This window comes from Panthera uncia, assembly GCF_023721935.1.
Source record: "Panthera uncia isolate 11264 chromosome B3 unlocalized genomic scaffold, Puncia_PCG_1.0 HiC_scaffold_1, whole genome shotgun sequence".
NCBI classification, from domain to species: Eukaryota; Metazoa; Chordata; class Mammalia; order Carnivora; family Felidae; genus Panthera; species Panthera uncia.
In genome coordinates this window covers 104,633,896-104,647,203 of record NW_026057582.1, presented here as the reverse complement: position 1 = coordinate 104,647,203, position 13,308 = coordinate 104,633,896, and the positions used below count along the sequence as shown (strand labels likewise).

At 46.9% G+C, this 13,308-nt stretch overlaps 1 protein-coding gene across 3 annotated transcripts in view; it reads left to right on the top strand.

The window, feature by feature from the left end:
• The first annotated feature begins 3,944 nt into the window (after window positions 1-3,944).
• Window positions 3,945-13,308, top strand: part of PARP16 (poly(ADP-ribose) polymerase family member 16) — a 20,749-nt gene continuing 11,385 nt past the window's right edge. For all 3 annotated transcript variants that reach the window (XM_049611781.1, XM_049611780.1, XM_049611779.1), the window contains exon 1: window positions 3,945-4,949. In XM_049611781.1, the coding sequence (XP_049467738.1) occupies window positions 4,776-4,949 (174 nt within the window). In that variant the 5' untranslated portion in view covers window positions 3,945-4,775. The remainder of the gene's footprint in view (window positions 4,950-13,308) is intronic.

Genomic DNA, 13,308 nt, shown 5'->3' with positions numbered 1-13,308 from the left:
AAAGCTGGTTGGCTGATAACACCAACAAAAGTAACACACCTTAGTGCTTCTGGGTGGCTCAGTTGGTTAAGCATCTGACTCTTGATTTTGGTTCAGGTCATGATCTCACAGTTTGTGGTTTGTGAGTTCAAGCCTCATATCAGGCCCTGTGCTGATGGTGCAGAGCCTGCTTGGGATTCTGTCTCTCCTTCTCTCAGTCCCTCCCCTGGTTGTGCACACATGCGCATTCCCTCTCTCTCTCTCTCTCTCTCTCTCTCAACATAAATAAATAAACATTGAAAAAAAATTTTAAGAGTAGGTCAAATGAGAGACACTATGATTTTGTAGACAGATGCTAAAAAAGATTTAAAACAATTTTTTAATGAAAAAAAAAATCAGGGGCACTTGGCTGGCTCAGTTGGTGGAGTATGTGACTCTTGATCTTGGGGTCATAAGTTTGAGCCCCATGTTGGGTGTAGTGATTACTTTTTTTTTTTTTTTTTTAACGTTTATTTATTTTTGAGACAGAGAGAGACAGAGCATGAACGGGGGAGGGGCAGAGAGAGAGGGAGACACAGCATCCGAAGCAGGCTCCAGGCTCTGAGCCATCAGCCCAGAGCCCGACGCGGGGCTCGAACTCACGGACCGCGAGATCGTGACCTGAGCTGAAGTCGGACGTTTAACCGACTGAGCCACCCAGGCGCCCCTGTAGTGATTACTTTAAAAAAATCTTTAAAAAAATCTAAAATCAGAAATGAATGAAAGGACATTACTACTTACCTTGCAGAAAGAAAAACAATTATAGAGGAATACTATGAGCAATTGTATTCCAATAAGAAAACTTAGGTGAAATAGATAAATTCTTAAAGACTATCAAAACTGATACAAGAATAACAGATGTTTTGAATAGGCTGATCACAAGTGAAGAGATTGAATTAGTAAAAACAAAACAAAACAAGGACACCTGGGTGGGTTAATCAGTTAAGTGTCTGACTCTTGGTTTCATCTCAGGTCATGATCTCACAGTTTGTGGGTTCCAGCCCTGTGTCAGGATTCTCTCTATGACTCTCTCTCTCTCTCTCTCTCTCTCTCTCTCTCTAAGTAAATAAATAAACGTTCAAAAACAAAACAAAACAAAAAAACTACCTACAAAAAAAAGCCCAGGCTCATCTGGCTTTACTGCTGAATTCTACCAAACATTTATTAATTAACAAGAATTAATACCAATTCTTCACCATCTTCCAAAAAATAGAATAGGAGTGACTACTTCCCAACTCATTCTATGAGGCCAGATTTATCTTGATATCAAAACCAGAGACATCACAAGAAAACTACAGACCAATATTTTTATGAATATGGATGCAAGAGTCCTCAATAAAATACTAGCAAACCAAATCCAGCAACATATCGAAAGAATCATATACCTTAAGTATGTGGGATTTAACCCCACAAATGCAAGGTTGGTTCAACCATCTGAAAATCACTGTAATACACTGTATCAATAGAATAAAAAACAAACATCACATGATCATCCCAGTAGAGGTGGAAAAAGTACCTGACAAAATTCAGCACTCTTACAGTGAGAAAAACACTCAACAACCTAGGAATAGAACTTCCTCAACCTGGCAAAGGACAGGTCTGAAAAACTCACAGCTAACATCATACTAAAAAAAAAAAAACATGTATGCTTTTCTGGTAAGATCAAGAACAAGACAAGATATATGCTGTCACTACTTCCATTCAACACTGTACTGGAAGTTCTAGTCAGGGCAAGATAAATAAATAAAAAGTATCTGCATTGGAAAGAAAGGAGGAAAATTACCTCTATTCACAGATGACATGATCTTATATATAGATAACTTTAAAATGTACAAAAAAACCCTGTTAGAACTGGTGAACACATTCACTAAATTTGGAGGATACAGGATTGATATACAAAAAGCAATTATATTTCTATACACTGGTAACAAACAATCTAAAAATGAAATCAAGAGGGGCGCCTGGCTGGCTCAGTTGGTAGAGCATGCTACTCTTAATCTTAGGCTGATGAGTTTAAGTCCCATGTTGGGCATGGAGTCTACTTAAAAAAAAAATGAAATTAAGAAATGATTCCATTCACAATGGCGTGAAAAAGAATTAAATATGTAGGAATAAATTTAATTAAATTAAAGACTTCTAAGTTTTTAAAAATATTTTATTTATTTTGAGAGCAAGAGAGACAGAGCACAAGCAGGGTAGGGGTAGAGAGAGAGGGACACACAGAATCTGAAGTAGGTTCCAGGCTCTGAGCTGTCGGCACAGAGCCAGATGCAGGGCTGGAGCCCATGAAATATGAGATCATGACCTGAGCTGAAGTCGGACGCTTAACCGACTGAGCCACCCAGGCACCCCAAGAAGCACAAGACTTCTATTCACAAAACTACAAAACATTGCTGAAAAAAAATTTTTTAAAGATCTAGATAAATGGAAAAACACCCCTAAGTACATAGGGTTTCCTTTGAATGTGATGAAATGTTTTAAATTGATTGCAGTGATGGTTATACATATCTGTGACTATATTAAAAACTATTGAGTTTTACACTTTAAATGGGTGAATTGTGTGGGCTGTAGATTATATTTCAGTAAAGCTTTTTTTTAAAAAAATATGAAAAGGAAATAAACAGGGATGCCTGGCTGGGTCAGTTGGAAGAACATGGGACTCTTGATCTTAGAGTCCTGAGTTTGAGCCCCATATTGGGGTAGAGATCACTAAAAATAAATCAACTTTAAAAAAAAAGGAAGCAAACACAATGGCATGGAACTAGATAGATCAACTTGCTCTGTAGAATGCCCAGACCCTGAGAATTGCATCTTCAGAGGGTTTCCCAAACCCTGTTGCGATGTTGGTGTTTTACTATGATTTTCATTTCATGTGAGAAAACATATCCAGAAAGCACATTTCATGTTTTTATTCAACAAACAATCCTTGAGGCCAAGGAGTTGGCCTTGTCTAAGGGGTCACAGTGAAGAAGAGGCGGAATGAAGGAGGGTTCCCAGGTCTCCTGCCCCACTGCTGCCAGCTCTGCCTTTCTGGGCCTGAGGTTCAGCAGCCATGTTAATTCCTGGGTCCCATAAGGTCCTGGGGGTACTAGGGGTCTTGTCTGAGGACATAAGGGTCTAAAACACTTTTCCATGTGTCTGGACCAGTCCGGTCTTCGCAGCAACCAGAGGTTTGATATGGACTCCTGGGAGCAGCCAGCGCTCATTGCCTGACCTGGGAAGCCATGTGGTGTCTGGGAGTCCGGTATTGTTCTTCCTCCCGAAGTCATAGATACAGTGCAAAGTCATGGACCACCTCTTCCCTGAACCCAGAGTCCTGCTCATCCTGGACAGGGAAGGAGGGGAAGCGCTTCTCTCAGAGGATGCTGGCGTATGGGAGTTGGGGGCATGGTACCGAGACCGGCTTCGTGGTCTAGGAATTAGCAATTACTTGTGCTTAGATTTCCATGTGACCATGAGGCCAAACTGGGGTTTTCTCTATTGGGGTTGTGAATTGGGAATCTAGTCCCTTCCCTCCTGCAGTTAGGTCAATTTCCCCTCTGGCTTCCCCCATTACTTTCTTTGCCAGGCTGTCTTTCTGACAAGACCCCAAAGGAAAATCTTGCCACACCTTATGGGAGAGGCCAGAGACAAGCAATGCAGTGAATTCTGGAGGTTGAAAAGCCGAGGAAAGGTCTTTTGGTTTTCAGACTTGGATGTGAATTCCAGATTCACCCCCATCTGGCTGTGGGTAAGCAGTGCAGCACTTTAAGACGTAGTAGCTCTGGGTGTTAAATGGCGCTGCCAGTTTTGGAGGGAAACGATTCAGGAGGCCTAGGTCGTTAGCAATTCCCCAGGCGAGACAAACAGGCTCAGTCCACGAAGCTTGAACAAAGGTAAATCCAAGGGCGGGTCAAAGGGCGCCCGGGCTAGTCCCCAGCAAGGGCTTCTGTGAGGATAGCACGCAGGGGCGTAGGCGACTCCACCGGGGCCGCACACCTTCCGTCTGGGGACCCTTCGGGTCCCGCGGGGCGACACACCCGGCACCCGCGAGGAGGAGGGCGCGGGAAGGGGCGGGCCTTCGGCTGGGCTGGGAGGAGCGCGGAGCAGCGTGGGGAGCGTGGCAGCTAGGGGTTGTAGGCCAGGGCGCGCAGCCGGGCGTCTGCCCCGGAGTCCATCCCGCAGGCCGGGCACCACGAGCGGACGTGCACGGCAGGCGGAACGCAGGCGGCGCCGGGGGCAGCCGGGCGAGCGCCGGAGCTTCGGAGGCGCCGTACTGGAGGCGGAACAGGAAGGCACGGGCGGCACCGCAGCTTCGCCCGGAGCGGAGGGGGGAGGGGGGGTCTTCCTCGGCTTCCCCCTGGGGGTGTCCTCCCTCCCCCCGCCCCAGGCTCCTGCAGAGGACACGTGTCAGCACGTTCCCGCCGTTGTCGTCTCATCCCATGTCATAGCCCCTCCCCCAGGCCTGGGACACCCCCCCCTCCGGGCCCCATTATCCCCAGGCCCAACCCCCTAGGCTGACCTGCGGGCCCAGCCGGGTGCCTCTACTCGACTGGTGGGTCTCCTCGGGCAGCGAGCATACCGGCCCGGCCCCCCGCCGAAGACACTCGTCAGCACGTTCTTACCCCGGTCGCTCTTCCCTCGGCCTAGCTCCACCCCGGGCCTGGGAACCCTGGTCTCCTCTGGCCCATTGTCCCTGGGCCCAGCTCCGCGCTGACCGCAGGCTCGGCCCTAGCCCGTGACCCGCGCGTCTCCCCCGGCAACGCGCCGCCACCCGGATGCAGCCAGCAGGCTGGGCGGCCGTCAGGGAGGCGGTGGGCCGCGACATGCTGGCCGCTGACCTCCGTTGCAGCCTCTTCGCCTCGGCGCTGCAGAGCTACAAGCGCGACTCAGTGCTGCGGCCCTTCCCTACGTCCTATGCCCGCCACGACTGCAAGGACTTTGAGGCCCTGGTGAGTGTGCTTCCCTCCACCCCTTCCCGTGCTGTCCTCTGCATCCCAGGCCACGTGGCCTGGGGACCCGTATTAGTAAACATACCAGCCCCCAGACTTAACGTTCCTAGCCAGGCCTTAGGGAAGGTTTCCATGAACTCAGAATACTCACCCATACTCTAATATCAACACACTTGGTGTCTGCCGTGTTCATGACAAGTGACTCCCAGGAGTGAAGTGAAGAATTCAGTAGTTGCATAGGCCTCCACAAAATTTCCTAGCATGGCCAACAGTAGGGTGTTGATCTGAATCAGCTGGTTCTGCTAAATCAGAACTTACCCATCCCTTTGCCAATAATAAGATACCAAAAATCACTAAAGATACCCAGACTTCAAATGAGGTTATATATGGGCAGTACTTTTATAAACTGTAACATACAGTACACATGTAAGCTGTTATTCTCCTATGAATCATAAGGCACTTAATTTCTTACAGAGTTCACCTAAAGGTCAGCATTCCAGATATCAATTGTCTTTGTAATTCAAATATTTGGAATTACCTAGAAAAATGTAATTTACCAAAATTGATTCTATAAGAAAGAGAAAATCAAAATAACCTATAATCATTAAAGACATTGAATTAGTAAAGATTTTCCCTTAAAGAAAACTCCAGGCCTAGCTGGTTTCCTTGGTGCATTCTACCAAGCAATGAGGGACTAAGTGTTTCCAGTTTAACTTTGTGTAAAATTCTTCCAGAGTATTGAAAAAGAAGCTAGTATAACCTTGATTTAAATCTGATAAATACAAGAAAAGAAAATTATAGGCCAATGTCACTCAGGAGTATAAATGTAGAAATCCTCTATAAAGTATTATGATCCTGAATCTAGCAGTGTATAAAAAGAATTCTTCATTAACAGAGTGGATTTCTCCCAGAAATCAAAATTAGTTAAACATTAAAAAGAAATCATTGGGGGTGCCTCAGTGGCTCAGTTGGTTAAGCATCCGACTTCTGCTTAGGTCATGATCTCACGGTTTGTCAGCTTGAGCCCTGCATCAGGCTCTCTGCTGTCAGTGAGCCAACTTCAGATCCTCTGTCCCCCTTGCCCCCTGCCCCTCTCCCACTCTCACACACTCAAAAATAAACAAACTTTTTAAAAGTCAATGAATGTTATGAACTATGTTAAAGATTAAGGGAGATGTTTAGAATCAACAGATGTTTAGAATTTTCTCTGATGAGGTGGTCAGTGTTGGGTTCCCTCTTTGCTATCACTCCCAGGAGGTCTAGGGACAAAGACCCAGCCTCTTGTCCATTGCAGCCCAGGCTGGGGATGTGTTAAGGACACCACAGTGCACAGGTATTTCAGAGTACAGGGAGCAGGAGTTTGGAGAAAGATAAGCCAACTGACTTCCCCCATGGTTTATTCTGAAAATTCAGATGTTCAATTTTGTGAGTTTCTGATACCAGAGCCTTGAGGATGGAACTTCCTTCGCTTTTGTCAGTAGATGATATGCCTTCTGTGGGCCAGGTGCTAAGGATGCAGAATTAAAGACTCAAGGAGAGGTTAACAAGGTGTTCAGCTGTACTGTGGGTAAGCTCTATATATATAATATGGGAGTCCAGAGCCAGAATCCCAGTCCTTGATAGTGGACTGGAGTCAGGCAGCATTAAGTAGAGGCAGTGGCTGATGGCATGATGAGTCCCTAGGGACATGGAGGAATCGAAGGAGCAGAGAAGAGGAAAGGGGTATTCTAGAAGGAGTATCAGGATGGGCAGAAAGCCAGGTGCTCATCGAGAAGGACAAGTCTGTACTTTAGTGTGGTTCTTGTGGGGGAACACAAAGAGATGAGGTAGACTGGAGTAAAGAGGACTGAGCATGTCTTACCAAGATGTGTTGATTTTATTCTTGGACAGGGGAGGGTATTGGTGAGATCCAGGATGCATTTCTGAAAGACCCCTGGGGTGGCAGGGTGAGAGGAGGATCTGTTCAGGATGGGTAGACAGAGGAGGAGAGATTGGGGTCAGAGGGACCAAACTCACTAGAGATGGTACCCCACAATGCACCTTGTTAATTTTTACCAAGAAACATCCAAGTGGACTAGAATGTTCAGTGTGCTCTTTTCCTGTCTTCTTGGCAAAAAGAATAAGGTTTGTTTGATGAATATGGGATGAATGCAAAGGGAGCTTTGTAATTGTTTGGACTTCTTCACACTCTATAAAAATTTGTTTAAAGAGTATTCATTTATTTATGTTTTTTTAAAGTTTTTTTTCATGTTTATTTATTTTTGAGAGAGTGAAAGCGAGAGACAGAGTGCAAGCAGGGGAGGGGCAGAGAAAGAGGGAGACACAGAATCCGAAGCAGGCTCCAGGCTCTGAGCTGTCAGCACAGAGCCCCATGTGCAGCTTGAACTCGTGGATGTGAGATCACGACCTGAGCCGAAGTTGGACTCTTAACCAAGTGAGCTACCCAGGTACCCCTACTTATGTGATTTCTACACCCACTGTGGGATTCAAACTCATGGCCCTGAGATCAAGAGTTGTACTCTTTGAGCCAGCCAGGGGCCCATAAAATTTAATTTTGCAAATAGTGGTTGGATATATTTTTGTTATAAAAAATACAAACGAGGGGCGCCTGGGTGGCTCAGTCGGTTGGGCGGCCGACTTCGGCTCAGGTCATGATCTCGCGGTCCGTGAGTTCGAGCCCCGCGTCGTGCTCTGTGCTGACAGCTCAGAGCCTGGAGCCTGTTTCAGATTCTATGTCTCCCTCTCTCTGACCCTCCCCTGTTCATGCTCTGTCTCTCCCTGTCTCAAAAATAAATAAAACATTAAAAAAAAAATTAAAAAAAAAAATACAAACGATACCAATAAAGGAAAAGTGCCCCTGATAGAGCCCACCCGATTTCACATCCCTCCCCATAGGTATCTGTGCTCTCAGTTTAAGGCACTTCCTTCCTTCCTCTCATACCTGTAAGTCCCTTGGGAGAGCATTGGCAATTCAGGTAGCCCCAAATAGCCACTCCTTTATAGTGACAGACTGTCCAGCCATGGGGCGCACTGTGCCACCTCTAGACAGTGCACCCTTTCTCTTGAGGGCCACTGGAGAAACATGGACAGATTCTTACCACCTTGTTCTGTCGCCATATTCCTTATATGGGCACCATTGTTAGGGAAACTAGCCCAGGCTGAACAGCTTCTTGGCTGTCTGTAGGCATGGTTTTAATGAGCAGTTTCTCAGGAGAAAGCCACTCACCAGGCAGGGCCTGGCATGTCGATGGCTGGGGGCATGCACACATTCTTAAATAAGTATACTTTAGGTTTCGTTTTGCCACGTGTTACATGAATTACAGGAAAGATGCAGAGAACTTGGCATCTGGACCTGTATCTGATCCAAAGATTAGCTTTTTAAAATTATTAAGTAGACTCTACCCCCCCCCCCCCCCAACATGGGGCTGGAACTCACGATCCCGAGACCAAGAGCCACAGGCTCCACCGACCTACTGAGCCAGCCAGGCACCCCTCAAAGGTTAGTTTTTAAAGAAAATGGAATCAGGTCCAGAGTTGTCCTTCTGGATTATATTGTGGTTAGCTGAAGAAGGAAGGTAGGGAGCTGTTAAAAAGTCTCTTATTGTTAGCTGAAGCACTTGGGGACACTTTCATTTCATTTCATTTTCATTGTATCATTTTCAGCCACTTTTAATTCATTTTCTCAGCACTATGAAGTGTCATTACACACCTATCACACATGTGTTGCAGTTTCCAAAATTTAGGACTCTGGCTGAATTACTTTATTGGCTGTTGCTTTCCTGGGAACATCCCTTGCTGAACCAAGCTTTGGCTTTAGGAATGGCTCTGGCCTTATTTCATCACAGCACCCAAATTGTCTCTTACCTCTCATGCCTTATTTGGAGGACATTTCTATTCTTTTTTTTTTTTTTTTTTTTTAATGTTTATTTATTTTTGAGAGAGAGAGAGAGAGAGAGAGACACACACACACACACACACACACACAAGAATCCAAAGCAGGCTCCAGGCCCTGAGCTGTCAGTACAGAGCCTGACACAGGGCTTGCACCCACAAACCTGGGCTCGAACCCACAGTCTGTGAGATCATGCCCTTCAGCCACCCAGGTGCTCCAGGACATTTCTATTCTGAGTCAGCTCTTTGATTTTGCACCGGGAGTTCTTTGTATTCCCAGGGCCTGGCCTGAGAGCTGCTTATCAGATATTTGGGGAATCAAATTAGGTATGTGCTGATTGCCTCCAGCTGAGGGTTTCTGACTTTGTTCCTTGGGAAAAGGGTTGGCTAAGCTCTTATCAGGTCAGAGCATTTCTAAGATTCTTGGGATGTCCTGTAGCCATGACCATTGGCTCCCAAACTTCAGGTTGAGCTATCCTGGGCACAGTTCATGTTCCTGAGTCACTTGACATAGAATCTTGTCATTGGTGTCACAACTGGTTTTTGTTTTGTTTTTCCCCCGGTAAATATCATGCCCTGGTTCACCATTAGCCTGAAGACCCTTTCTGAGGGTAGGAGGTCAGGAGGAATGGCTCCTTTGTATCAATTCCAGACCCTTGCCACCCATTGTGTGCTTGAGTACCAGCAGCATCGGCATCATTTGGAAGCTAGTTAGAAGTGCAGAATGTTGGGCCCCACCCCAGACCTACCCAATCAATACCTACATTTTAACAAGATTCTTGGTTCATTCCCTTTTAGCACCTCCACCCACATCTAGTAATTATGACCTCTGGCATCTTCCTAGACAAGGATCTTTTTTTTTTTTTCCAGATGTTTTTCTTTCCTACTGTCAGCCCTTCTGCTTAATAACTAAACCTGAGTATCCCCACCTTTTCCTAGTGATAAGAATCACCTACGGCAGCTTCTGTAAACACATTCTTAGGCCTCCTCATCAGGAGATTATGATCTGGTTGCAGAGTGCCCACTGGGCTGCCCTGTCACTTCCTCACTCAAAGCAAAGACATGAGTTGTCTCTTTCCAGGGTCATTGGCCCTCCCTTTCCTCCACTCATCTCCTCCTGGTTCCCTGCCCTTGTCCTCTCTGTAACCCAAACCACCTGTTTCCTGAGACACTTCCTTTCTCAAACCCCTGCCACCACCCAGCACGGCCCACTGTTCAAGCCCTGCCCAGGCTCCTCAGCCCCTGCTCCAACTAAATACTTCTTTATTTCTCACAGCAGAGGCTGCAAAAGTGTGGTCTGTGGGATGACAGGCTTTATTTGTTCTTCTGACCTTTTAGAAATTGGGAAATTAAAAAAAAAAAAAAGAAAAGAACAAGCAGGAGTCTGGTGATTTCTTTTTAAAAGAAAAACATCTGAGGCTCCATAGCCTGGATAGAAGTCACCCTTCGGCAGAACCCAGCTGCAGCTGGGTGTTGGTGGCTGCGCCCCTTGTTAAGCCAGGGGTTCCAGTTCAACACTGTCCTCACCTCTGTTTCCTAGACTCCCCCCATACTCATTTGCATCATCCCTCTGGCTCTGGGTGCTTTTAAGTCTGGGACTACCTTTTGCCTGTCTACCATGCTTTGTATCACTGGGAGTGCCCTCTGCTCTGTCTCTCGGAATCCTCCCCACCACTCCCATCCCAGCCACTCCGTAAACCCTCCCCTCTGCCTTCTCCCCTAAACCCCCAGAAATGCCTTCCTTCCTCCTGAACTCTCATTCTCCGCAGTCAAGTTTTTGGTAAGTGCCTTCTGCTGTCAAGCACTGTGGTTTGTCACTCTTGTCTGCATGGAGGGTTTTCCACCTCCTGACCCTGCTCCGTTCTACAGGTTACATACACCTTTCTCCGTCCCTTTGACAGGGCTTAGGCTCAGCCAGTAGCTCTCTTGGTTGTATTAGCTTCCCAAGCAGCCTCTTAAAGTTCTGCTGGAATTGCTCCTTTGGGCTAAAATAGTCCGTTATAAATTTCTCCATTGAAGGGCCCCTGGCCGGCCCAGTCAGTGGAGCATGTGACTCTTGATCTCAGTGTTGTGGGTTTGAGCCCCATGCTGGGTATAGAGATTACTTAAAATCTTTAAAATACATACATACATTTATTTCTCCATTGATTTGGTAGGAGAGACTCCCAGAGAACAGGCTCTGGAGTCAGCCTGCCTGGCTTCATGTCTCTGCCCTGCCGTTGAATGAATAGCTGTGCAGCCCTGAGTATGGTGCTTACGTTCTCCAAACCTGTTTCCTCCCTCCTTTAAAACAGGCTGTCGTGATATAAAGAATTGGGGCACCTGGGTGGCTCAGTTGAGTGTCCAACCTCGGCTCGGGTCATGATCTCGCAGTTGGCGAGTTCAAGCCCTGCATCGGGCTCTCTGCTGTGAGCATGGAGCCTGCTTCGGATCCTCTGTCTCCCTCTCTTTCTCTGCCTCCCCCGCTCACTTTCTCTGTCTCTCTCAAAATAAATAGATAAACTTAAAAAAAAAAAAAAGCAGGCTGTTGTGAGGATAAAATGAGATAATGCATGCACAGCATCTAGCCCAGTGCCTGGTTCATGATAAGACCTTAATACCTAGCAGCAGTTACTCTCTTGTTCTGAACTTCATGCCAGCTTCTAGGCCAGTTGCAGGGGGTCCAACAGGATACATAAGATGTGGCTGGCCCTCAGGAAGTGTTTGTCCCAACCAGATTTGAGGTGGCCCCAGAGAATCAAGTACCAGCATGGGATTCTGCATGGAGCGGTGGGGAGCACAGAAGTCATGGGTGGTCAGGGACAGGGGAGGTGACTTTGAGCTGGCCTTGAAGATGTGAAATGTCACACTAGGCAGCTGCAGAAGCATAGAGGAAAGACATAGGGCAGTTGATGAACAGCATGGGGGCAGCAGGTGTGAAGTTTGTGGTGAGAGGTGTTAGGCAGAGAGGCCAGCCAGACCAGATGCAGAAGGGTCTTGTTAAGGGAAGTGTAAGGATAAGCCACCTAGTTACATTTGAATTTCAGATAAGTAACAGATAATTTTGAAAGTGCAATTATGCCTTCAGTATTGTACAGGTTATACTTATACTAAAAAAATTGATTTTGTTGTTTATCTGAAATTCACGTTTAACTGAGCAGGCTGTATTTTATTGGGCAACTCTACTTATATGGCTCATTCCTCAAAGGCCCTGCTAAAATGCAGACAGGTTTTGGTCATAAGAGGAAGACTCCTGTTAACTTGTTGGAGCAGGTTTATTTTTCAGAGTAGCTTGAAAAGTGAAATGGGACATACGGGAGGTCGTTTGAGGGATTAAAGAGTGGACAAAGTGGGCAGGACACACAGGGGCCCTATCTGGGCAGGTAGCACTGAGAGGGCGTGGGTTCTGGAAGAGATCTTGCTCCAGGGGGAGGCCAAGGTCCAGCTCAGAGCCAGGAAGGATGTCTCCCACTTTCCCAGACTGAACCCATAAAAGGGGCCTGGCTTAGCTAACTGTTCTTTTGCTGCTCCCTGTGTTCTGGACTATTGGCAAGGGCTGTGGCTCACAGGTGGGATTTGAGAACAGGAGTGATGGGGACAGTAATCGTGGGAAGGAGGGCTGAGCTCTGGCTCTGGGATAACAAGTGTGGATCAGGAGTAGAAAAGAAGGTCAGAGGAGGCCACAGGCTGCTGAGGGGTGTCCTCTGGATTGTGCAGGTAGCAGGCTGTGGGGATGGCCCCCGGAGGGTACTGTCAGTGGCTCTCTATTGCCTATAGAACAAAGCCCTGAATCCGCAAGGTGGGTCAAGGCCTTCATAGACTGATGTTACCTTCTCACTCCTGTTCCTTCTGGAGACCCCTCCCCCATACTCTAGCCTCCAGCCACATGGAACTCCCTGCAGCTAACGAGGACAACAGTTGTGGCACTCCTACTAACACAAGAGCACTTAATACCCTCCTACTGCTCTAACACCGTGTTTGTTTAACCTGATTAACCTTCACAGGGATCTCGTGAAGAGGCTACTAATACTATCCAAATTGTATGTTTGAGGAAACTGAGACACAGGATTCAAGGTCTGACAGTTCACAGGAGAGGTCAAATGACTCACCCAGGTCACACAGCTAGTAGGGGTTTAAGAGCCCAGGTTTAGACCCAGGCTGCCTGGGACAAGAGCCTGCACACTTCACCAAGTCACCATCCATCTCCCTGACTACACACCGTACTTTCCTGCTTCTGCTCCTTTGCATTTGAAGCCCAGGTCACAGGGCATCTCCTCTGTGAAGCTTTCCTGACAACCCCTTATTCCCCCAGCCCTCACTTAGCAAAAGTCCTGCCTGGTCCCCTTAGTAGTTAGTATGCATCTTTGTTATGACAATGAATAGATTTCAGTCATAATTCTTTACCTTTCTGACTCCCCCACTGTGGAGCAGCAATACTCATGGAGCATTTACACACCCACACATCCACGGTTTTTAACTGGATCCTCAC